Source organism: Rhineura floridana, chromosome 2 (genome assembly GCF_030035675.1).
Source record: "Rhineura floridana isolate rRhiFlo1 chromosome 2, rRhiFlo1.hap2, whole genome shotgun sequence".
NCBI classification, from domain to species: Eukaryota; Metazoa; Chordata; class Lepidosauria; order Squamata; family Rhineuridae; genus Rhineura; species Rhineura floridana.
In genome coordinates, this window is record NC_084481.1 from 84,725,528 (window position 1) to 84,751,492 (window position 25,965).

A 25,965-nucleotide genomic window follows, 5' to 3' on the forward strand; every position below is an offset into this window, starting at 1 on the left:
AGAAATCAGAAGAAGGCTAGGATTGGGGAGGGCAGCTATGACAGAACTAGAAAAGGTCCTCAAATGCAAAGACGTATCACTGAACACCAAAGTCAGGATCATTCAGACCATGGTATTCCTGATCTCTATGTATGGACATGAAAGTTGGACAGTGAAAAAGGCGGATAAGAGAAAAATCAACTCATTTGAAATGTGGTGCTGGAGGACTTCCGGGAAGGGTGACTTAGCCTGTGCCTGCTTTTGAGACGGGCTCCTGCCTCAAAAGAAGCTTATTCAGATATATCAGTCAGTTTTTTCTTTTTTTTTTTTGACTGATTAAACTTCTCCCGGGTAGGGAGAAACGAAGAGATTAACCTCAAAGCCTATTTTTGTTGGGACGACCAGATCTCATTAATTTATGGGACGAGGTCCAGCCGACGAAAGTGGGACGGATTTTTAACAGCAAGCTCTATCTGATAAAGCGAACGTTCACCTTATCTTCTAAGAGAGAACGCATTAACAGGCAAGCACCCTTCTTTCTATATTTTTCTTTTACTTGACTTAAATTGTTGCTGTTTAAAAGAGATTTGCCAGATTGATCAGTTTTTGACATCTCACTGGGGAGCCATAACTTCTCTCTGCTACGCACTAATTAATAGCTTATCTCTGTTTTTGTTGCAAAAAGCTGTCCTGGATTTGCATTCTAAAGATATACACAGAAGAGGGATTTCTATTCCAGATTTTTATTTTGAAAAATATTATACTGTTTTGAGACTACTCTCTTTTTGGTCTATTTTATTTTGACGAATCTGTTTCTTGACGATTGCCATTAATTGTTTCGATCCTGGGAACTGCATTTTGTTTACTTAACTATTGGAGAGATAAGGCTGTCTGCTCTGTTTATACTGTGATGTCACCAAGTTTGGAGTATTAACCCAATTGTTGCTGAAATAAGAAGTGGTTTTCCTATATTTTTCTTTTAAAATGGCAATTAAGAAAGTGGCTGAAAATCTGGAAATAACTATGTTTCAGAAAATAATGGATGAGATTGAGATAATGAAAATTGAATTGAGTAAAATGAAGCAGGAGATTAAAGATATAAGGGTCCCTGTGAGAGAGGTGACCCTGGAAGGGGTCCCTGTGAGAGAGGAGACCCCGGAGATTGGAACAGGGGTCCCTGTGAGAGAGGCGACCCTGGAGACTGGAATAGGGGTCCCTGTGAGAGAGGAGATCCCGGAGATTGGAACCAACGTGGAACAGGAACAAGATTTGGAGTCTATGGACTTTAGAAATAAAATCTATTGTTTGGAACTCAATGTTATCTCTGAAGAAATGAATGAAGATTCTAGAGATAAAGTTATCAATGGCATGGATAATCTTCTGGACTGGAATGATGTGATGGAGCCCAATATAGAGAAAATCTATGGAATTATCTGCAGCCATGTGACAATGGAAAAACTTTTAAGAGATGACCCAGTGTATTTTGAAAAAAAGAACAGAGATATGATTTTACAGCAGTATTTCAGCAACCTATTCAGAATGGATGGCAAGAAAATATTTGGGATAGAGGTAATCCCCATCAGACTCTTACTATATGACTATGGCTTTGACAGCAAGATTATTATGGAATACTGATAATGGAAGATTGGATATTGAAATTACTGGACTTAACAAGACTACTGAAGATGGAAGATGGAAAATGGAACTAATAGAGATAATAGAACAATGGCTACTGAAATTATTGAACCTAACAGATTCTGATGTGATGGATTAATTGAAATGTTTATTTTGACTATGGTTATGACAATAAGATTATCATAATTAGTAATGAGATGGATTAATCGATATGCTTATCTGGAAAAAAAAATTGATAGATATATTTCTTAAAGAATTGAAACCTCTCTTTGACTTTTTGTGGAAAGAATAAAGTAATGTTTATGAGATTTGATGATTAAGTAAGATAACTACTGGAGGAAAGTGATTTTATAATATGACTTAAGAGACAGGATTGTTATATATTATAGACTTATAACTGATTTGATCTTTGACAAATGGGAAGTCAATATTTTACTCTTTATTTTTTATTTTTGTTTTTTTTTTTTTCTTTTTTTCTTTTTGTTTAACTATTTTTGATTTTGTTTTTTGTCTTTGAATGTTTTATGATTTTGTCTTGTATGTTTTATGAAAATCTGAATAAAAATTATTGAAAAAAAAAAAAAAAAGAAATGTGGTGCTGGAGGAGAGCTTTGCGGATACCATGGACTGCAAAAAAGACAAATAATTGGGTGTTAGAACAAATTAAACCAGAATTGTCAGTAGAAGCTAAAATGATGAAACTGAGGTTATCATACTTTGGACACATCATGAGAAGACATGATTCACTAGAAAAGACAATAATGCTAGGAAAAACAGAAGGGAGTAGAAAAAGAGGAAGGCCACACAAGAGATGGATTGATTCCATAAAGGAAGCCACAGACCTGAACTTACAAGATCTGAACAGGGTGGTTCATGACAGATGCTGTTGGAGGTCACTGATTCATAGGGTCTCCATAAGTCATAATCGACTTGAAGGCACATAACAACAACAACAACAAACGCAAAACGTCTTTAAAAGCAGTTTCAACACAGTTGTGGACTGGGATAAGGTCTCTACTTAAAAGGCTTATTAAAAGAGGAAGGAAATAGGCGCCGAAAAGATAGAGATGGTATCTAATATTTAAGGGGAGGGAATCCCACAGGGTAGGTGCCACCACACTAAAGGTCCACTTCCTATGTTGTGTGGAACAGATCTCCTGATGAGATGGTATCTGTAGGAAGCCCTCACCTGTAGAGCATAGTGACGGGCTAGGAAAATAAGGGGTAAGACGATATTTCAGGTATCCTGGTCCCAAGCTGCACAGAGCTTTGTACACCCAAACCAACACCTTGAACTTAGCCCTGTATGCTATGCAAAACAACAGTCAGATATCTTGAACAAATGGGCCGTTATAAATTTAATGGTAATGAGAGGTGGTCCGAAGGAAGCTTGCTGTATGTCACTCAGATATGTGGAATAATTTGTCAAGACCTATTTCTCCATATCCATAACTACAATGGAATGTAACATTCCTCTATTCAAAGGGTTACTTATTCTGCCCTTCCTATACTTCTCATATCAGTGAGCAAGCTATGTATATGACTAAGTGGAGGTACATTCAATGAAATCTCCTGTGACAACATTAGATGAATGATCAAGGGAAATTATATTCTGCAATTAGTGTTGCATAATTTTACCTACACTATTCAGAGAAATGCTTCAGGGTGTGGCCTTGCTGGAGATTTTCAGATAAGCTTGTGTGCTTTTTGGGGGGGGGGAAGATTAGTGATTCTATTGTTCTTTGGCATAACTTTTCTGCTGGAGCTTCTGATGTAATATTTCTGCACTTATAGCAACATTTTAATATTTAATGTGCAATCAAAAGGTGATCATAGTTGAATGACCATGTCTTTGGTATAGAACTGGAGAATCATCAGTTCTTTCTTGTATGAGTTGTAGAGGTGCTGTAGTGCCCCAAAGCCTAGTCAGGATTTAAAATGCAAAAGCCAGAAGAAAAGATGCAATTAAGCAGGGGAAATCAAACCCCTTATTTGGTGTATATTTTTATTTGCAGGCACTTCTTAGTAAGGGGAAATCCTTGGTCTGCTAAAACCAGTTACAATTTTGTAAAGGACAAGCAATGGGGCGGGGGCGAGGTTCTTTCCCTATTAGTCATTTCAGTCAGAACTGAGGATCATACTTGCAGTGATGTTTCTTGGAGCTGACCTAACTCCAAGTAGCCAGTTTTACACACTAAATAAAAACAGTCTGAAATTCCTTGACTTGCTATATTTTGATTTCCCTACATAGGAAAGTTATCATGTATGAAAGCTGTGGTAACTTAGACATAAATTGCAACAATCCTTAAGCCATGTAACAGCAGCCACAGGACAATCGTGGGCCATCTTTCGAGACTACATTTGTTTAGTGAAGCTGAAAGTGGTGCTCCATTAAATGGAGCAGAGAACAAATGCTTTATGCACTACGGGGCAGATGCTAGTTTGGCAAATATGCAATATTTGGCTATATTTGCTCAGGGTGACATCAGATGTATCTTTTTAATACCACTGCCAGCCAACTGCAGACCCATGCAATCATGCTGGGAGACTGAGTTCTTTTAGAATAGCACTCACAAGGCAGGAGTATTGCTCTCCAATTCCATATGGTGGCTTTCACTTACATGAATAAGTTATTCTGGATGCAATTGCCTGCCTTCTGAGGGATGCAGATTGAACTAAGGACTAACTGATCTTTGCTGGTTAGCCAGTGGCCAAGTATGAATGGGGACATGCTGCATACATTCCAATTTGTGAATGTTTCTGGAGTTAATTTTTCCATGTATCCCTGGTTACCAAGGTCAGGACTCTCTTCCTATTCTTAGTATGCTGAAATTGTCTGCACACCAGGGTGGTCAATTGCCACGTTTCCATTTGAAACTAGTCTCCTCTGTCTTTAATAGCTACCTAGACTGTAGGTACAGCTTTTCCTATCGTACTAACACAGTAGGAGAGAAGCTGCACTTACCAATATGTACTTTTCTGTGAATGTCTTAAAGGCACAGGAATGCTATCCCACATTTAGCCTTCCACGAAGGCAGAAATAGCTGAATGCATCACAGTTCTGCCAGCAAAGATCTGATGCACACTTTCCCACCTTAATGCCCTAATTACATTACACATTATTTGGTTTCTGGAGGTCATGAATCAAAGGACAGTTTGTTCCATTCTGATGGCTGGAAATTAGTGAACCTGCCCTGTGTTATGTAAAGGGGTTATGAGTTTCTCAGGGGGCTTGAAATGGAATATCTAGGTTTTCCTCCTGAACTGATTTTTAAAGACTAACCTTGGTTAGTATTGACTGCAAAACCTCTGATGTGCTCTAAGAGCTTTAGAGTGCAGGCTGGGAATGGAGTTGAAGAAAATCATTACAAATTAAGTGTACCTGCTAACCAATTAAATATAGTGCTAATTGGCAGGGAGCTGACTGTAACCCAACAGTCACTCCTTATGAGAGACACATAATTACACTTTTGTCCAGTATAAGGAAATGACACTTTTTTTTACAGATGTGGCATTGGTCTGTGTCATCTGGGCTTCTACTGGGAGGAAGGGTGGGATATACATTTAATAAATAAATAATAATAATAAATAATCTATGGCAAATGTTTACTAGCTTTTATACAGTATATGTTGTCTATAGGAAGCATGTATGGAAACAGCAGCAAGGACTCAATTTTTGAAAATGAAAAATAAAAGACTATTATTATATTTTGCCTAAAGATTTTATTATCACAATAGCCTTGAATCTGTTAGCTGAATTTTGCAACAGCAGAGTTTGAGGAAGCAAGAATCTGGGTAAAGAAATTATATAGTGGTCAATTATCACTTGATAAATGGTTGCCTGTGTCCATCCTCAGTTGCACAGCATTCTGAGGTTCCAGATAAAGTTTCTGTTTGATGACCAAAACCTGCTAATGCCTTACAAAACACAAATGATCTCACTGAACTTCCTGTGGTTAGCTGCTGGGACTTGGTTCACATAGAGCAAATTCCAATTGTTCTCTGTGGCTTTGGTCTTACTGACCAAATTCCCTCTGTTACATACACATTTTTCTGGAAGTTTCAAACCCCCCCCCAAAAAATTACAACTAGAGTGGGGAATGCAAAGCACATAGATGAAATATTTGGATTTGGTGATTGAAGAATTCCTGACTCATTGGGAAGAATTACCCAAGCATATAACATGTTGTTTCTTGTCATTGATCTTACTCTTAATGTCATTAAGTGTGTTGGGAATTCAGTCAAGTAGCATGTAGTGGCATGTCTTTTTCTTGTCTCATATGATGAGACGTAACTACTGCTCGAAAGAATTTCAACAGTGAGGTTGTTGACTGCAGTGCACCAGGCTCTGTGTTCTCCTTTTCATTGGCTTATACTTTATTGGCCTATGGCCATACTACCCTGAACAAGCCTGATCTCTTCTGATCTTGGAAGCTAAGCAGGGTCAGCCCTGGTTAGTACTTGGATGGGACACCGCTTGGGAATACTGGGTGCCGTAGGCTTAGAGGAAGGCAATGGTAAACCACCTCTGAATACCTCTTACCATGAAAACCCTATGTAATTGATTTGAAGGCATATAACAACAACAATACTTTACTGAGGAAGGGCAGAAGGCTGTATAACGGACAATCTGGAACATGAAAATACAATATATAATTAATGTATGGAATTCACTCCTGCTGGATATAGTGATGGATACTAGCTTAGGTGCTTTTTTAAAAGGAATTTATTTAGACCAATTTATGGAGGAAACAGGGGTAAGCAATCTTTTTTTTTTTCTGTTGAAGGCCACAGTCCCTCAACTGTCACATACCGGTGGAGGATGGAGCTGGAACCAAAAATAGATGAGGCCACCCCTGTTTCTCTGTCTTTCTGCCACTCATTTTGTCCCTCTTTCTTTGTCTGCCACTCCCTTTCCCAGTTTTCCCCTTTCCTTGCTGAAAAAAAAAAGAAATGGACTGCCTTGAAGTCAATCCTGACTTATGGCAACCCTATGAATAGGGTTTTCATGGTAAGCGGTATTCAGAGAGGGTTTACCATTGCCTTCCTCTGAGGCTGGGAGGCAGTGGCTGGCCCAAGATCACCCAGTGATCATGGCTGTGTGGGGATTCGAACCCTGGTCTCCCAGGTCGTAGTCCAACACTTTAACCACTACACCACACTGGCTCCCTCCCTTCTTTGCTACCCACATAAAATTAGTCTTCTCCCCCCCCCCGGCCTGCATGTTGCCCATCCCTGCTTTGGAAGGCCATGAAAAAAGCAGCTCAAATGTAATACTACCAAAATGTGTCTGTAGCAGACTTTAGTAGCAATACTGGTTTCTGTTTTGGAGAGACCTTTGGGCAAGATCGTCTCAGTGGGCACCTTTCTCATCTTCTCCTCTGCTATGCTTGCTACTGCCCATCTTTGCATGCCAGCTCCCCTCTGGATCCAGTCTGCACCCCCTCCTTGAAGGAAAGGACAAGGCATGTTGGAGTTACTGCTCATTCTGCTTGCGTTGTCAGTGTCTGCTCACTCAACAGAGGGTAGGTGAAATGGTGAGCAAGAAGCAGAAGCAACAGGAAGAGCCAGGGGTTGGCCTTGCTCTCCCCTTATTGGGGCATGGGCCTTGCCAAGTATATCTTAAAATAAGGACAATTTCCAATACAGAAGCAGCAGGCAGAAAGGTGCGTAACTGTTCCTTCCTCACTGTTTCCGCCCAAGATTCCCCACCCCAGCTATTTTTCCTCCAGCTGTTTAATGCATTAGGTCTGGAATCCCTCAGGGAAGGAGGAAGCAGGGAGAGAGAGGGATAAGTTGGAGGGGGGAAACAGTGGGTAGGGAAGGGTTATGCACTCTCCTTCCACCTGCTGATCCTCCACTGGAAACTGTGCCCTCCTGGCTCCACTTTTCAAATGAGGAACAAGAGTTAGGCTTTGAAGATGCACAGTGGATGTGGAACATGCCATTCTGTCCTCATGAGCTATGAGAGTGGCTACAGGTTGAGTGAGCCTTGTTTAACACACACTATCTAGATCAGGGAAAGGCAGATGAAAGGCTTGCGAGATGCACTTTGTTTTTTTACTACAATTTACTAACCAGTGCAAAAAGCATACACTTAGAATTTAAGAATTCTGAACCCAGGGATTTGTTTTGAGGACCAGAACTAAACTGAGCTCACAGTCCTTCCACACAAAAAACCATTTTTGGTTACCCACCTAGTTTTTTTTTTTTCATTTCACAGTATAATTTTTGGAGGTGGGGTGGGTGAGTCATATTGTGGCCATTGTTAAACAACTGAGAGTCATAAATCATTGCTGATCTACCTTGCATGATACAGAGATCTACCTGTAGATGCAAATTTACCTTCTTTCGATTTGGACAGGCCACTGGAGAAGTGGCTTCATTATGTCGGGCTTCTATCCCCAAATTAATAGACTGTAGACTTCTGGCACGTGACAGCAGTTACATACCTACTTAGACATTACTTCCCTTGAGTTAAACTGTTTGGATATTTTAGTATGGTGCTCCAATCCTAAAAACTGTTACTTGCAACCAAATCCCATTGATTTCAATGAAACAGTTTAAAATGTGATTTAGTATTGTACCCCAAATATTTTTGCATCATAAAGAATGCCAATACTTTAAGAAGTTTTTGGATGTAGCATACATCCTTTGAATTTATTCTCTAAGGAATGCCAACCACCACCTGACACTGTGTCAGGCCATGATGAGTAAATTGTCACTTATTCAGAAAGTAGAGTGGCTACAGCAGCAAACTGACCAAACTGTTGCTGATGTTGATTTTGCTGCAGCTGTTGTCCTTTGTCTGCTTTCTTCTATCATGTCATCACGGAGGGTGCCAACTGGCAGCAGTGCCCTTGAAAAGTACACCAGCGCCTATGAAAATACAATGGCCTAGTCGTTCAGAATCTGTGGTTATGCCAACAACATTTTACCTCTCTGCAATAATACAGACCAGAACAAATGCAATGCCCTGGAATGTGCAACATGGACCACATGAACAAGCAGCAGCCTGCAATTCTGTGCAAGGACATCTGTGTCAACAATGTTTTTTTTTTATGAACCAGCAACTTTACAGCCACTCTGAGATTGAAGCATCAGTTCAGGCCTGAAGAGATTAGGTTTGGGTATATTCTTGTTTGTTTGTGATTTAGCCCTATTATGCCCATAAAGTTTGCAGATGAAAATAAAATGAAGAGGCTGTAAGCCCTTTACAGGCTAAGTTTTAGATTCCAGACATTCTTGTTAAATTGGAGAACTATATTGTACCTTGTAAAGAAAGAAAAGGAATTTAGCATACTATTTATTTATTTATTATTAACTATACCACTTTATTGATTTTACATTAGTTTTTCCTCTTCCCTTCCCTGTTCCTCTTGACTTTTGTTATACTACTCAACTGTAAGCCGTTGGTAATAATTTTTTGTATCTATATGCATTTAACAATAAAGTATTACATTTAAAATGGGCTATATTAGATAACTTCCTTGCTGAGAAGGATTGACTGCTGTAATGGATGACAAACTGATCATGATTTAGCAGTGTATTATAATGGCATCATAGGCATTCATAGCACACATAGGTAGACATTAAAAATCTATTTTCTGTTGCTATACTCTAATACAGTGGTTCCCAACCGGGGGCCGTGACCCCCAGAGGGGCCACGAATTAATCCAGAGGGGGCCATGAACAGTAAAGAAATGAATTAATTAATGTTTTTTAAAAAAAGTCTTGACTGCCTGGACACTGTTTGCTCCACCTTCCCCTTGCTCCAAATGAGAGGGGAGGACTTTTGCTGAAGCACCAGAGTGTGTTTCAGGTGCACCGAGGGCAGGCATCTGCCTATAAAATACATGGCAGACACCAAAGGAAGTTGAGGGTGGAGATATCGGAAGAAGAGGGGATTACTGTCACCGACTCCAGTCTTCTCGCACTGCCGCTGCTGACGATGCCCTTACTCAGAATGAAAGGAGAGAGCTTTTTATGAAGCAAAAAGAAGCAAGGTTGCAAGGAAAGACTGCTTTCCCCTTCCTTCCTGGCAGCCAGCCTGCCTCCCTAGGGGGAGGGGATCACAAAAAAATTTGAGCTTCTAAAGTGGGTTCCGTAAGGTTGGGAACCACTGCTCTAAGACAAGTGTACTACTCCGAGGGAAGCTCGGAGGATGGCAACAAGGGAGAGGGCCTCCTCAGTGGTGGCCCCCAAATTATGGAATGATCTTCCTGACGAGGTACGCCTGGTGTCAACACTGTTATCTTTTTGGCACCAGGTCAAGACTTTCCTCTTCTCCCAGGCATTTTAGCATGTGTTTTAAATTGCTTTTTAAAAATGTGTTTTTAAATTTGTATATTTGTTTTTAATGTTTTTAATTGTTGTAAACCGCCCAGAGAGCTTCAGCTATGGGGCAGTATACAAATGCAATAAATAAATATATAAATAAGTGTAGACAAACTGAAGACTATAACAAAGATGGCACAAGGGAGTAGGGGACACAAAGCAACTTACACAATTGAAAGACTAACATATAGGCCATATAAAAAGCAAAGCAGTAGAGCAGCATCAGGTTAAGAACCAACATGGACCAAATTCCTCTTTGTTTGGCACTAGAGAGAAGATTGTATATATTACTAAAAGACTGTCAGCGTACTTTTAAGAGTTTAAGAGCAGCAAAGACCACAAGGAGCACTCGGTCAAAGTTCACTGCTACCCTTCTGATGTTCGCTTTGTGGTTTGTTAATGTACTTTTATTGGAAGTTGTAGCTGCTGCTTTTTGTAAATTGTATTGTTTTTATTGATGTATTTTTATATTTGTGTTTATTTTTTGTAAGCCGCTTTGAGGGCCTTTTGGCCAAAAGGCGGGGTAGAAATAAATAAATAAAATAAAATAAAAAATAAGGTTTTGCAAGTACATTGTGTGAAGACAAGTTCAAGAAACCAGCTTTGTTTGGTTTGAAGAAAAGAAGCTCAAGGAAGGAAGGACTTGAATAGATATTAAAACGTCACAAACAAGATGCCGTTTCTGGACCGGGATAGCCTGACCACTGTTGTTCATGCACTGGTAACATCCAGGCTGGATTACTGTCATGTGTTCTATGTGGGGCTGCCCTTGAGGTTGGTCCGGTAGCTGCAGCTGGTGCAAAATGCAGCGGCGAGACTGCTCACTGGGATAGGGTATCGCCAACATGTCACTCTGCTGCTGAAAGAATTGCACTGGGTGCCCATTTGCTACCGGGCCAAGTTCAAGGTTCTAGTTTTGGTGTACAAAGCCCTATACATCGTGGGACCAGGATACCTGAAAGACCGTCTTACCCCTTATATACCCAGTCGATCACTGCACTCTGCAGGTGAGGGCCTCCTGCAGATACCATCTTATCAGGAGGTTCGTTCTGCACAATATAGGAAACAGACCTTTAGTGTGGCGGCACCTACCCTGTGGAATTCCCTCCCTTTGAATATTAGGCAGTCACCATCTCTGCTATCTTTTCTGCGCCTTTTGAAGACTTTCCTCTTTCAACAAGCCTTTTAAGTTGAGACCTATCCCAGTCTGCGCCTGTGTTAAAATTGCTTATTAATATGTGTTTTTTAAATAATGTTTTTAACCCTTTGTTTTTAAAGATGTTTCTAAAGCTTTTTTAAAAAATGCATTGTTTTGTTTTAATGTATTTTAAGGTCTGTTTTTATGATGTTTTAAAGTGTTTTTAGCGCTTCTGTTTGCTGCCCTGAGCTCCAGCTGGGAGGAAGGGTGGGATATAAACAAATAAACAAACAAATAAATAAAAATAGATAGAATGTATACAGAAACAGTTCTCACCACTGTTCTTCAACCTTGGGTCCCTAGATGTTGTTGGACTACAACACCCATCATCCTTGGTCATTAGCTAAGCTGGCTGGAGTTGATGGGAGTTGTAGTCTGACAACATCTGGGGAGCCAAGGTTGAAGAACTCTGCACACTCTTAGAGACAATGGTACAATCAAGTAGAGAGTTTATCAGACCTTGATACTTGGCTTACTTTCTTCCCCTCTGGCAACACTCCCAGTCAATTCCTTCCTATATTCTTACATTGGCTCCCAGATCCAGAGCAAACTTTTCATCCTTATCTTTAAAGCCTTCTCTGCCCTTGCCTTTCCCTGCCTCTCTCATATCCCGTGATGTCCCTGCCTGTGATCTTCATTTCTCCAACTCTACTACCCTCATCCTGCTCCCTCAAACAACTCTGTCCTATTCCCCTTGCTGACCCTTATGCTTGGAACTACCTCTCATAACACCTGCAGGATTCTACTTCTCTTGTTTCTTTCAGACTCCTTGAAACCTACCTTTTCCATGCCAGACTTTTGATACAGTAGAACATGTCAAAAGCTGACGCTGTGAGAGGAGGCCTTTGACTCACACCTCTAAAGTCTCCTTCTAACTAAACTTAGATAACTGTAACACATAGTCTTTTCCTGTTAACAGTTAACCTCTCTCTCCACTTTTCTGTTGCCTCCATGTGTAGAATTGTAGGTTGTAAGCTCACTGCCTTCTTGTATTTGGACTATAAAAGTGCTTGGTCGAGGGGGGAAAATGGCTATGGATGTAAGAGAAGGTCTCCTAGTAGAGGCTTCCAAGGAGGACCAAATAAATCTTTAGCCAACATTAATTTCCTTTAGAGAACCCTGCTTTGGTGCAAGAGATTAGACAAGATTATCTCCATGATAACTTCCAAGATGATCAAGAGAGATAACTGTCACAAAACTATAGCAGGGTCAAAATGGTGCTGACTCCTCCCAGGATCAGACAGAAGAACACAAGATGTCCAAACAAAGCAATCTAACAATGACCACCATGGATTTGACAGATACATAGTGCACAGGATCATTAATTGTTCACATACTTGGTACCCTAGCCTAATAGAAAAATAAATGGAGGAATCAGGCATTAGATTCCTGTCCATTCTGTTGTAATATTACTTATATCTCTTTTAACTCTTATCCCTCTCCATAAACTAATTCTTTATGCATTTGTAACATGTTCTGGTAGACCTACAGAATCAATCAGATGGTGCCATAAGACGATTATTTCTGCTCCCACACAGAAACTAAAGGCTGTTCTTGTTTTCCTTCAACCAGGGAAAATGTTCTGTCAAATGTAATTAGTGGATCAGAATCTAACAGTATTTTCTTTTTGAAGTAAATAGAACAGCTAATGTCACTGGGTGAGATTTGGTATTCTTTGTTTATGCAGATAGTCTGACTGTTAGACCATGACGATGCATTTGTCTGATGCATTAATAAGCCCTGGAAAACAAAATTTCTGCTATCCATGGCAAAGCCAGTATTGTGTTCCTTACACCATAACTGGAAAACTTGCTGCCATTTGATTTTAGCAGCAGGATGTGGTGCACTGATTTAAGAGGGCCTCTAGGAGGCAGTGTGGTCTAGAGATATTCTTCTGAAGCTCAAAAGCTAATTCATGTAATTGCAGAATTAGGCCTCAGCAAAAGTCCTTAATTTCTAAGGCCCAAACTACAAGACACATTGAAAATCAGTGATTGGGTTTTTTCTAAAAAGCAGCTGAAAGGGGAATTGATTTAGACTGGCAAAAATGTTTTGGGGGAAGGGTTAACCTCATTCTCCCAATGCTGTGGCTCAAATCTAATTTATTTCCCCACTTTTTAAAAAGAAAAGAAAAAAGTATTAAAGAGATGGGAGAACTGATCTGCAATGTGTCTTTTAGTTTGGTCTATGGTTTGGTCTGTGCAGTATAGCCAAAAAGAATACATCTTTGCCATGGAATCCGTTAGTAAGAGCAAAGTGAGCAGTGTAAATGATTCAGAGCTGAAGCGAAAGAACTGACATGGAGCATATGCCGAATTAAGTCTGCATATATATCTTGAGTCAAATGGTTAGTAGGATTACATACTTTGTCACTTTCAACAAGCTGCTTGGAAGAGGACTAAAACCATCCACCCTTTCCTCTCCAACAGATTAGTGGAAGGCTATGCGATAATTGGTTTGGTGGGTACACATACACACTAATATCTTCACTACAAACCAGCATGGATAAAAGATGATTATTAAAAACAAATATTTAACTATTAAATACAAATATTAAATCAGATGGTAAATTTATTATTAAAAAAATATTGTGCACATTTTTTAAAAATAGCTTGTTTAAAATTGACTGAACAAAAGCCTCTTAAACTTATGATTATACTTCTTAAAAACTGAATGAGCGGCTCTCCACATATTTAAAGGTGATTTTGTGTGTGTTATTATGGATTTAAAAGTGGGGGACAGAAGATAGGAAACCATTGCAGACTTTGGAATCCAGCCCTAGCTCCAAGAGATGTTATTCTGGATATGTCACTAGAAAGATCATTCAGTCTACCCACCGGAGTGATCAGATATATTCCTATTTTTATATAACTAAGGGGCAAAGTGATGCTAACATTCAGATTCACTGGCTGGAAGGGGTTAGGATTGACTGGAGGCGCCAGCCGAATATTTTCATGAGTTCAAATCTCCAGGGCCTGATGAACTGCATCCTAGAGTAATGAAGGAACTGACTGGAGAACTCTCAGAACTACTATTTATTATCTTCCCAAATTCATGGAGGGTGACAGATGACTGGAGGAGGACTAATGTTGTCCCTATCTTCAAAAAGGGCAAAAAAGAGGAACCTGGGAACTACAGGGTCAGTCTGACATCAATCCCTGGGGAAATTCTGGAGAGACTATAAAGCAGTCAGTATATAAGCACCTTGAAAACAATGCAGTGATAACTAGAAGCCAGCATGGATTTGTCAAGAACAAATCCTGCAAGACCAATCTTGTCTCATTTTATTTATTTATTTATTTATTTATAGACCGCCCATAGCGAATAGCTCTCTGGGTGGTGAACAGCAGAGTTAAAATACAAAGTTACAATAAAACATACAAGGTCACAACAAGGTAGAGTAAAAAACATTGAATATAAAACATGAACGTTAAAATGCCTGGGAGTATAACCAGGTCTTAACCTGGCGCCTAAAAGAAAGTACCGTAGGTGCCAGGCGTATCTCCTTGGGTAAGCTGTTCCATAGTTCGGGGGCCACTACAGAAAAGGCCCTGGATCTAATAACAATCCTCCGGGCATCCTGATGGGTTGGTACCCGGAGGAGGGCCTTAGATACTGAACGAAGTGAACGGGTAGGTTCATAGCGGGAGAGGTGTTCCATCAGATATTGCGGTCCCACACCGTGTAAGGCTTTATAGGTCAAAACCAGCACCTTGAATCTGGCTCGGAAACAAATAGGTAGCCAGTGCAAGCGGGCTAGGACAGGTGTTATATGCGCGAACCAATGGGTCCCCGTCAACAACCTGGCTGCCGCGTTTTAATCAGGTAACCTCTCTGGTAGACTATGGGAATACCATGGGCATAATGTATCTTGACTTTAGCAAAGCTTTTGATAAAGTGCCCATGATATTCTGATTAGCAACCTAGCTAAATGTGGGCTGGAGGAACAACTATCAGGTAGCTCCACAGCTGGCTACAGAATTGTATTCAAAGAGTGCTTATCAATGGTTCCTTCTCAAACTAGAAGGAAGTAATGAGTGGATTACCACAGGGCTCAGTCCTGGGCCCAGTGCTCTTCAACATTTTTATTAATGACTGGGATGAGGAGGTTCAAGGAATGCTTATCAAATTTGCATATGATACAAAATTGGGATAGATAATACCAGTGCCAAGTAGAGGGGAACGAGTACTTCACATGGAAAGTATACTTCTGTTAATGCAGCCTAAAATAGCATTTGCCTTTTTTGCAGCCACATTTGCAATGTTGGCTCATATTAAGCTTGTGATCAACAACAATTCCAAGATCCTTCTCACATGTAGTATTACTGAGCCAAGTATCTCCCTTTGCATTTGACCTTGCTGTAATCTATAAAGCACAGGGTAATTTCCTTCCGAAAGTCCTTGGTCCGTTCCATTATCCAACTTATGTTTGCAATATGATCTCTGGTAACTCTTCCCTTTCTAAATCCAGTTTGGACATCTGGCAGAGTAAGAATTCTCTAGAATTCTTCACCAGGATGAATGTTAAACAAAACAAACACAGAAGTACAGGTGGAGGAGGACAACAACAACAAAAAGCTTAATATTGTAGTCATAAAGTCTGAATCTAGATCCAAGATGGAGTGAGGAGAAGATTCCATACAGGATTTAAATCAGCCTTTTTTAATGATTCAGTCACCTTGATTTAAACTGGTTCTTCTTGCTACAATTAGATTTGTTTTATACCACTTTAAATGGCATCCTCCAAAGAATCCTTTAACTGTAGTTTGGCAAGATGCCAAAAATTGTTGTCAGAAGCCCATGTGCAGCCCCCCCCAAAAAACTACAGTTCCTACCTCTTTTTTCATTGCCCGTGGCACACGTTTTAGGCTGGCACCCATGGCTATTTCATCAAGATGAGTTCTAGCGCCTCATTTTGTTACCAAAAGAAGTACTGATGATGATGATGATACCACCATATCAGACCACTGGTGCAGCTAACTCATTATGGTTTGTTTACACTGGTTGGCAGGAGCTCTCCATGGTTTCAGACAGGGTGTCCTTCCCGGCCCTATGTGGAGTTGTCACCAAATTGGAACTGGAACCTTTGACATGCAAAGCATCCGCTCCACCACTACGATACATACTTTTCCAGATGTGCTTCGTTTGAGGACTCTAGTTTGTTTTCAACCAACTTAAACTGGAATGTCTACCAGCAGCCTTTTCTTTATAAATGTACCCCCAAACCATTGCAGAAACTGTCAAGAGATGAGTTAGAGAAAAACTACTGCATGTGTTTGTGTAAGGATTTATATCTGCACAGAAAAGATCTTAGGTTCTCTCATCTTAGGCTTACCTTGTGTACACAGGCACATACGTCTTGTAAGGGACTGACATCATAATCAATTATCATTGAAGAGTATGAGGACAACCTCTTAATTAAATTTTAATTGTTGAATGATGTGGCAGATGGAAACCACCCGAAGATTTCCTTTTAATAGTATGCCTCCCCAAACTGTGCAACTGTAGAGCTACAATGTTTAGTGTGCCCTCCACCCAGACTGCAAACGTTTGGGTTGTTCATGTGAACTAAAGCCATAGGTGGACATTCATCTTCAAGAAAGGTTCCCGGTTCACATTGACTCTGTTGACAGAAAGATAAAATTACTTGGCAAACATAATTCATCCTTTACACATCCTTTATGGCACTTACAGTTCATATGGCACACCTCAGAGCAGCAGGAACTATTTCAGATTATATCCCATACTGTTGGACTACCCATTTACAAGCTGTTCGTGCATGACCAGGCCTCCAGTACCACTTTGTGCAAACATCTATAATTAACTATTTGCTTTGCCTGCCCATCCCAGTATAAAATATTAGCATTTAAGCCAAATAAATTTCATTTGCTTTGTCAGGAGGAGCCTTCTTCAGACCATGCAATCTTGCCTCTAAGAAGGCAGTAACAAACAAGGTAAGCTCTAACTCCATTTTCTACCCTTCATATATTTGCTTCTTAATTATTTTTCTTCAAAACATAACTCTAGCATGCTATTAAACATAAGGGCAATGTACAACCCCACTCCCCCTATTGTTTGTCATAAAGAACAAAATTGCCATGTTTAAGATCAATGATATGTCAGACTGTGCCCTTATTATTATTATTTATTTGTGTGGTTTCTGTGTTACTTTTAAAATTCTTGGTGAAGTTTTAAAAAACCAGCATTCTAGCTGGTCAGAGTAGTTTCCTACTGGGTATCAAATACTTGGGAAGTTAAAAGAAGTCCCTAACCTAAAGATCTTACAACCCAAAGTTAGGAAGAGACAGCAAGAGAAATGAAGAAACAATCGTTCAGTTTTAACTTTTTAAATTAATTACATCCATACCGATAGGGTTACATTCAGTCTGACTCCACTTTTCATTAGATAGTCTGCAGTTATTGGGTAATTAAAACCTGGGCTGCAGGCTCAGTCTTTGTCTGATTTACTTGATCAGTAGCAATGGCAGGGTAAGTGTGATGGTGCCTTTGGCTAAATTTTGGGGCAGACTATGCACAGTAAGTCCTACTGAATTTACATTATAGGTGGCATTATACAGTTGTCATGGTACACATCTTCATGCTCTTCTGTTCCATCATGATCTCTAATTACTTTGGTTTGAAGCACTTCAGATTTTACCCTGGGTAAGCCAAAGCTAGTCCTCAGAAATTTGATTGGTTCTGTGGCAATAGATGGATTAGATCCAAAGTAAGACTGGAGTCTTATATGCACTCACCTAGAAGTAAGCCCCACAGAACTAAAGGCAGAGCTTGGAAAAGTTACTTTTTTGAACTACAACTCCCATCAGCCCAATCCAGTGGCCATGCTGTCTGGGGCTGATGGGAGTTGTAGTTTAAAAAAGTAACTTTTCCAGGAGACATACTTCTGAGCAGACGTATTGGAATGCATTCTAAATTAGTTGAACCTAAGCTGATCCAGTCCGTTTTACTATTCTGTTGCCATGTATGGAGCTTAGGAAATAAGTGAAGTTATGAATTAGGACACAAAAATGAATAGCCTTTCTGGTCTGCAGCCAGGCTGTAACCTCAACCAATACATCTCTACAGTTATCATAAGAACATAAGAACATAAGAAGAGCCTGCTGGATCAGGCCAGTGGCCCATCTAGTCCAGCATCCTGTTCTCACAGTGGCCAACCAGGTGCCTGGGGGAAGCCCGCAAGCAGGACCCGAGTGCAAGAACACTCTCCCCTCCTGAGGCTTCCGGCAACTGGTTTTCAGAAGCATGCTGCCTCTGACTAGGGTGGCAGAGCACAGCCATCACAGCTAGTAGCCATTGATAGCCCTGTCCTCCATGAATTTGTCTAATCTTCTTTTAAAGCCATCCAAGCTGGTGGCCATTACTGCATCTTGTGGGAGCAAATTCCATAGTTTAACTATGCGCTGAGTAAAGAAGTACTTCCTTTTGTCTGTCCTGAATCTTCCAACATTCAGCTTCTTTGAATGTCCACGAGTTCTAGTATTATGAGAGAGGGAGAAGAACTTTTCTCTATCCACTTTCTCAATGCCATGCATAATTTTATACACTTCTATCATGTCTCCTCTGACCCGCCTTTTCTCTAAACTAAAAAGCCCCAAATGCTGCAACCTTTCCTCGTAAGGGAGTCGCTCCATCCCCTTGATCATTCTGGTTGCCCTCTTCTGAACCTTTTCCAACTCTATAATATCCTTTTTGAGATGAGACGACCAGAACTGTACACAGTATTCCAAATGCGGCCGCACCATAGATTTATACAACGGCATTATGATATCGGCTGTTTTATTTTCAATACCTTTCCTAATTATCGCTAGCATGGAATTTGCCTTTTTCACAGCTGCCGCACACTGGGTCGACATTTTCATCGTGCTGTCCACTACAACCCCGAGGTCTCTCTCCTGGTCGGTCACCGCCAGTTCAGACCCCATGAGCGTATATGTGAAATTCAGATTTTTTGCTCCAATATGCATAATTTTACACTTGTTTATATTGAATTGCATATGCCATTTTTCTGCCCATTCACTCAGTTTGGAGAGGTCTTTTTGGAGCTCTTCGCAATCCCTTTTTGTTTTAACAACCCTGAACAATTTAGTGTCATCAGCAAACTTGGCCACTTCACTGCTCACTCCTAATTCTAGGTCATTAATGAACAAGTTGAAAAGTACAGGTCCCAATACCGATCCTTGAGGGACTCCACTTTCTACAGCCCTCCATTGGGATAACTGTCCGTTTATTCCAGTAGTTTATTCAAACTACTGAGGCTTTATTGAACCATTAGCGCTAAGTGGAAATGATCAGGCATATGATCATCTGCACAGAGTAACAGAGCACTCCATTTTAGGTAATTGGGGAAAGTCCCAACATTGACAATTTATTATCAGTGTTTATTCATTTTTGGATTTTTTAAATAATCCCATTACAAATCTCAGGGATTGGGGCTAAGGATGCAGGTGACTCTACATCTGATTCTTAGCTTATTCTTAAAGTATGGGTTTTTTTTAGTCTTTCCTATTCATTTTTTTGCATTAATTCCATATTTTGTTTGGTTCCATGTTGCAGAAATTATTATAAGAAGGTGTTATATATATGGAAATGTTCACAGAATACAAAAGGCCACTAGATTGCAGATTGTAACGATGATGCATTCCTCCACTGAAAGAGGCTTTTTGTCAGAGAGCAATTATTCATAGTAGTTTCCTAAGGAATTTAGTGATGTTGATTCTATATGTTCATAGTCTAATCTTCTTCCTCCCCAGGTTCCAAAGATGCTACTTTACTCCGTTTTTTGTCTGTGCTTTCTCATTTATTTCTCATCAGCTTCAACTAAGGATGAGCTGCTCCCCAAAATTGGCAACAAACATATGGTGACAAACAAGGATGCTGCCTCCCTGATAAATGCCCAAAAATCTCAGATTTATGCAGGTAACATAAAGCATTGAAACATTACCCAAAAGGTATATGGAAATGTAATCAGAGAATATATGTGGTAACATTGCATTGCTACATGATACAGGGATGGGGAACCTGTGGACTCTCCAAATGTTCTTGGATGACAACTTTCATAATTCCATACCATTGGCTGTGTTGACTAATGCTGATAGGAGTTGTAGGCCAAAGCATCTGGAGAGCCGCAGCTTCCCCATTTACTTATGATGATCATGTACCGGTGATGGTGAGACTAACTGTGAATTGCTTCTAGTCCCCTTTGAGCTTAACAGATGCATCTGATAAGGGAGGGGATATGCATCTTCATCTTAGGTGAACACTCTTATGTAGCAATAGACCAGCTGCCAATTGTGCTCATAGATAATTTTAAACTCTGGTCTTAATGGTGTATTATTTCACTTGTGTGGTAAGTCAGCCCTGCTGTGGACCCTCCTGCTTATTCCGTTGAGTGGGGCTACGGACCTCTGTCCCGAAGTCCGGCCCTGATGGCACTACTGCCAGTGAGTGGTAAATGCGTCATTTTTAAAAAAAATTAAAATGATTTATAAACAACTCACATTATAAGGTATTAAAGCAGTGTAATTCACAAAAACCAAAAACGTCTAAAATACACACCAGAAATAATATAATTAAAGTAACAGGACAACGCCAGAAGATAACGAGCAGACAATAATTTTTAAAAATTTATTCAGAAAAGGCTTGGCTAAATAAAATGACCTTAAGTATGCATCTGAAAGCATAGATGGCTGGAGTATGCCTTATCTTAAATGGTAGTAAATTCCTTATTAAAGGGTCCACCATACTGAACATCCTGCTTCTGGTGGGCTTTCACTGTTGTGGCTCCTTTAAAGTAGAATTCACTATCATTTAAAATAAGGTGTGCTCTGTGTTATATCTATATACCATTTTTCTTCTACTTTACGCCATTGAACAATGAAAATCTTCTTCCATTCCTCTAAACAGCGGTACAAAGAGATACAGATGTGAAAGGAGAAACCCTGAAACATTTTTTCAAACCCTCCCTCCCCCAAACACTTGAGAGAATTGTCTGCTCAACAAACATATAAATCATCATACCCCTTATGATTTATTAATGTTTCACTTACTCAATCCAAACTGTTCAGGGTTTAAGATTCAGTTCTTTCCTGGTAGGCCCGATTTCCACAGCAGTAACTGAGATGAAGAAGACACTTCAAAGGCCCTCTGAACAGAAACACCTCATTGAGCATGTATGGCTTATAGTGCTACTGTCACCTCTTTTTTTGCTACCCATGTCAATCATTTTGTGTCGGCACCCACAGTACTTTTAAAGATACAGCACCTCATTTTTAACACCACCACCCCAAATCTATAATATTTATTTATTTATTTATTTTATTATTTGATTTATATCCCGCTCTTCCTCTCAGCAGGAGCCCAGGGCAGCAATCATAAAAGAGCAATCCCCCCCCCCGGGCTTATGTTCCTATGATCATGTGATTGTGAAAAACTTAGACTAGCCCCAAAGTGTGCTAATTATCAAACTGGCTGGCTTTAGGGAATCTGACCTGATGATCTATAGTTCTGCTTTTAAAAGTAACAATGGATGTTATGCTACATTTCACATAGTGTAAATCCCACAGTGGGTGCCCACTGCTCCTCCCACAGCCTCTTTTATCTCCAATCAGAGAGTGTCTTAGAGAAATTTTATTACTGAGCCTTCTGAGAAAACTTATTCCTCGTAAACTTGTTTTCTGTCCTAACCCTCAGTTTCCCTTTTCAAACAATTATGATCAGAAATCTCTTTGCCCAAAAGTAGTATTGGTGCCTTTCTGAAAATACTGAGAGAAAAGTAAGAAAAGGCCCCTCCAGGTGACCTGTTTATTGAGAATTCATCCTGATTTGCACAAAACTTACATGGAAGTTAGATTATGTCTAGTCTTCATTAAGCATTCATTCTGATTTGTTTGCAAGAAGGTTATATGACAATGACCATTCATCCTCATTTGCTTATGGGGTGTGTATATGTCTTCCTATTAATCATTCATTCATCCCTCACTTTTCAGTGAATTTTCCCATTATTTTCCTAACTGCAAAACGTTTGTGTTTTTTTAAAAAAGTGGGGATTTGTTGTGCTACGGCAAGGGAGTGCTTTAATCCACACAAATTGTGCAAACCTAAATTTCCAGTATGCGTCTGAATCCCTCCCTCACAATAGTGACATTCCAGAGTCAGAGAGAGAAAGAAAGCTGCGAACAGAGATTTCAGGACAAATCAGAATAAAGTGGCAAAAACCCTGAAAGATATGGCAGAAAATTAAATGAACTGAAAAGCCATAGTGTGGACACATCTAAAGTTTCAGTTTGTTGAATTGCTTCTGAATTTAATTGTCATGTGTGTGCATGCAAGAAACTAAAAGGAGTCTGGTTTCTCTGTTTCAGAATATTTTGCAAGAGACTGCAGGGCAGCTTACCACCGTGGCAGGAAGCAAAGTGGCCTGTATGTCATCCGCCCCAAATACTCTCCCTTACTGGTCGTCTACTGTGAAATGGAGTATGATGGGGGTGGCTGGACAGTCCTGCACCGAAACGATGTCAACCAAAAGACAGCTTGGTCACAGACATGGAGTTCTTATAAATATGGCTTTGGGGACCTGATGGGAAACCACTGGCTTGGCAATGAATACATGCACCTCTTAACCAACCAGAACCCCTTCTCGGCACGATTTGTCATAACCAATCGTAATGGGGAAACTAAGTATGCCGAATACCAGAGTGTTAAAGTGGATAGTGAAAATAGTGGTTATGCCCTGAGGCTAGGGAACTATTCAGGGAATGCTGGAGATGCACTGACCACTATAGGTGAATCAGGAATCCATGACAACATGGGGTTTTCCACCCAAGACCAGGATAATGACCGGAGGGCTGGTACGAACTGTGCATTAGATAATGGTGGTGGCTGGTGGTATGATAACTGCTACTCAGGCCTCCTAACCAGTCACATTTTCTGGAAGGGATTGTGTTCAGACTCTAAGCCCTGTACATTAGCATCCATCATGATTAGACCAAATGGAAAAAACTGCAACATACCTTCAAGATATTAATTGTTTCTTGTTGCTTTAAAAGGCTTCCTCTCACTACAACTATTAAATATTTTGGCCCCAATCTTGACTTGGTATATATACCAGTGCTGAAGTGAAGAGAATCATAACAGTCTATTACACTTTTCTGAGTGTGAAAAGGTAGTGGCTTATTTAAAACAGAAGGCTAATACAGAGCTCAAATGTTTTTATCTCTGTGCTTTTAATGAAAAACATAAAAATTCGTTGTGATTTACAAATACCTGCAATAAAAAAATAGAACTGGCTATTGTTTCATTGTCAAATAAACTCTGCACAAACAAAAGTGGGGAATGATTTAATTTTAAAGTTGTTCTCAAACCTGAGATTAAGTACAATCCTATACATATTTACCTGTGAATAAATCTCATTGGATATGTATAGAAATGTATGAGATTTAACTATCCATTTCCTATATTGGAGGTGCAAAATATGTTCTTGAGGGTCATGGGTTACTACTTGTGAATATGAAATATTACAGATAGTCTAGCCCCTCATCACATCAGAGGGACAAGATAAACAGCATGCTAAAGGGCTTACAGCTCTGCCTCCTTTATTCATAGGAGTTATGGAGCTCAAGATGGTGTACACAGTTGTTTCTTCCTTCTCTTTATCCTCTCAACAAAGTGAGGTGGGTTCAACTGAGAGCTACTGGCTAGCCAAAGATCATCCAGTGAGATTCATAGTTAGATGAGGATTTGAACCTGGTTCTCCCTAGCCCATCACTCTAACCACTACACCACACAAACTTTGTCTTTAGGGTTTAAAGAAAAAACAATGGTATAGTGACTGGATTGCTAGATTAGAATCCCCATTCACCTGTGAAGCTCACTGGGTGATCATAGGTATGTCTATGTTATGCATGTGCGGTGCATACATGCACATGCCAGCTGTGGTGGCCGTGCCCACCATTAGCATGTGGGGTTGCGAGGGAGTGATGCAGCCCTCAGGTCTAAAAAGGTTAGCCAGTCCTGCATTAAATAAATGCAATATATATCGGCACTCAGGAAAAACGCACCTTCTACAATTTGGGGTGTTTTCCCTGGGAAATTTCTGCCTCCACCTTTTACAGACATATGCCAAACCTTTCTGTGCTGAAGGGAAATGTCTCTTTTGGAGAACCTGCGTGAATGTGAAGTAAGAGAGCAATATATTTAAAAAAGTCATATTGACACATCAGTTGTTGCAAATGTGATCAATCTTCCAATGTGGTTCATCAGTCATGTAAAATTAACCCTTGTTCTTGGATATTGCTTCTTTTAAGACAACAGTTAGCTTCTCTAAGTAACACAGTTTTAACTTTATATGGGTAAAATTCCTGATATATTGACAAGACAGTCCATAACGAAAAAGAAAAAAAACTACCTTATATGGTCTCTTTGGCTGAACTTTCACTCTTTCTCGCTGAACTCTCACTCTCTTTCCTTCCCCTCATAAAATCTTAGTAGGAATTCTGCCTCTGCAGAAGAAAAGAATAACCTGATAAGAGCTATAAGGAAATGTTATCCAGGTATCTATTCTGAGTGTTCAGCTTCCAGATTATGAAGAACATCGCCTCCCTTCTTATGAACCACTTTACAAGAATGGGAAAGGAGCTGTAAATCCCAGGCTCAATCCCTGGCATTTTCAGGTAGTGCTGTGAAATCCTGGAGAGCCACTGACAGTCAGTGTAAACGGTAATGAGCTAGATGGACCACTGTTCTGACTCAGGGTAAAGGCCATTCTAGACAACCTTTTTATTGAGCATTTCATCCGGATTTGCTTGCCCAAAGCTTACATGGAGGTTAGATTATATCCAGACTTTATTGAGCATTTCTTTTGATTTGTTAATGGGACTGTGAATTGTTTGCAAGGCACTTTGATGGTAAAGTTGCTCGCCTCCATCCACATCTACTGTAGTCTGCAATGAGGTGTCCAGTGCAATGTCTGCTGCAACTTCTTGGGAATGGTTTCAGTTGATGCGGCCTGATGACATAGACAAGCTGCTTGCGATGATGCGGCCAGCAATCTGTCCTCTCGACCCTTGCCCTTCTTGGCTTATTAAAGCTTGCCATGGGGGTTTGACTGAGTGGATCCAGGGTGTGGTCAATGCATCATTGCGCGAGGGAGTGGTTCCAGCCATGCTGAAAGAGGCGGTGATCTGACCACTTCTGAAAAAGCCCACCCTGGACCCATTGGTCTGTGACAATTACCAACTGGTTCCAAATACCCCATTCTTACGTAAGCTGATTGAGAGGGTTGTGGCACAGCAATCGCAAGTACTCTTGGATTAAATAGATTATCTTGACCCATTCCAGTCTGGGTTCAGGCCTGGATATGGGACTGAATCGCCCTTGGTCGCCCTAATAGATTATCTTTATCGGAAGGAGGACAGGAGGACTGCGACCCTGTTACTCTTAATCTCTCAGCAGCTTTTGATACCATTGACCATGGTATCCTTCTGGGCTGACTTGGTGAGATGAGTATTAGAGGCACTGTTTTACAGTGGTTCAGACCCTATCTCCAAGGCCGTTTTCAGAGAATAGCATTGGGTGATTGTCTTTTGGCCCCCTGGTAGTTGTGCAGTGGGGTGCTACAGAGTACCATCTTGTCCCCACGCTGTTTAACATCTATATGAAGCCCTTGGGAGTGGTCATCAGGAGATTTGAGGTGAGGTGTCAGCAGTATGCTGACAATACCCAGCTCTATTTCTGTAACATCTGAATCAGGAGAGTCTTGCAAGCCCTGGACCACTGCCTAGACTTGGTGCTGGGCTGGA

General features: G+C 40.3%; 1 protein-coding gene and 1 pseudogene across 3 annotated transcripts in view; both read left to right on the forward strand.

Moving 5' to 3' along the window:
* The window catches only part of LOC133378186 (fibrinogen-like protein 1-like protein), a 33,936-nt gene extending 10,487 nt beyond the window's left edge, over positions 1–23,449 (forward strand). For 2 of the 3 annotated variants that reach the window (XM_061612968.1, XM_061612970.1), the window contains 3 exons: positions 17,048–17,103; positions 19,921–20,086; positions 22,531–23,449. In XM_061612968.1, the coding sequence (XP_061468952.1) occupies positions 17,048–17,103; positions 19,921–20,086; positions 22,531–23,192 (884 nt within the window). In that variant the 3' untranslated portion in view covers positions 23,193–23,449. The remainder of the gene's footprint in view (positions 1–17,047; positions 17,104–19,920; positions 20,087–22,530) is intronic. The other variant, XM_061612971.1, reaches the window with a different exon arrangement.
* LOC133378480 (5S ribosomal RNA) lies at positions 5,998–6,116 on the forward strand (annotated as a pseudogene).
* Positions 23,450–25,965: the final 2,516 nt, after the last annotated feature.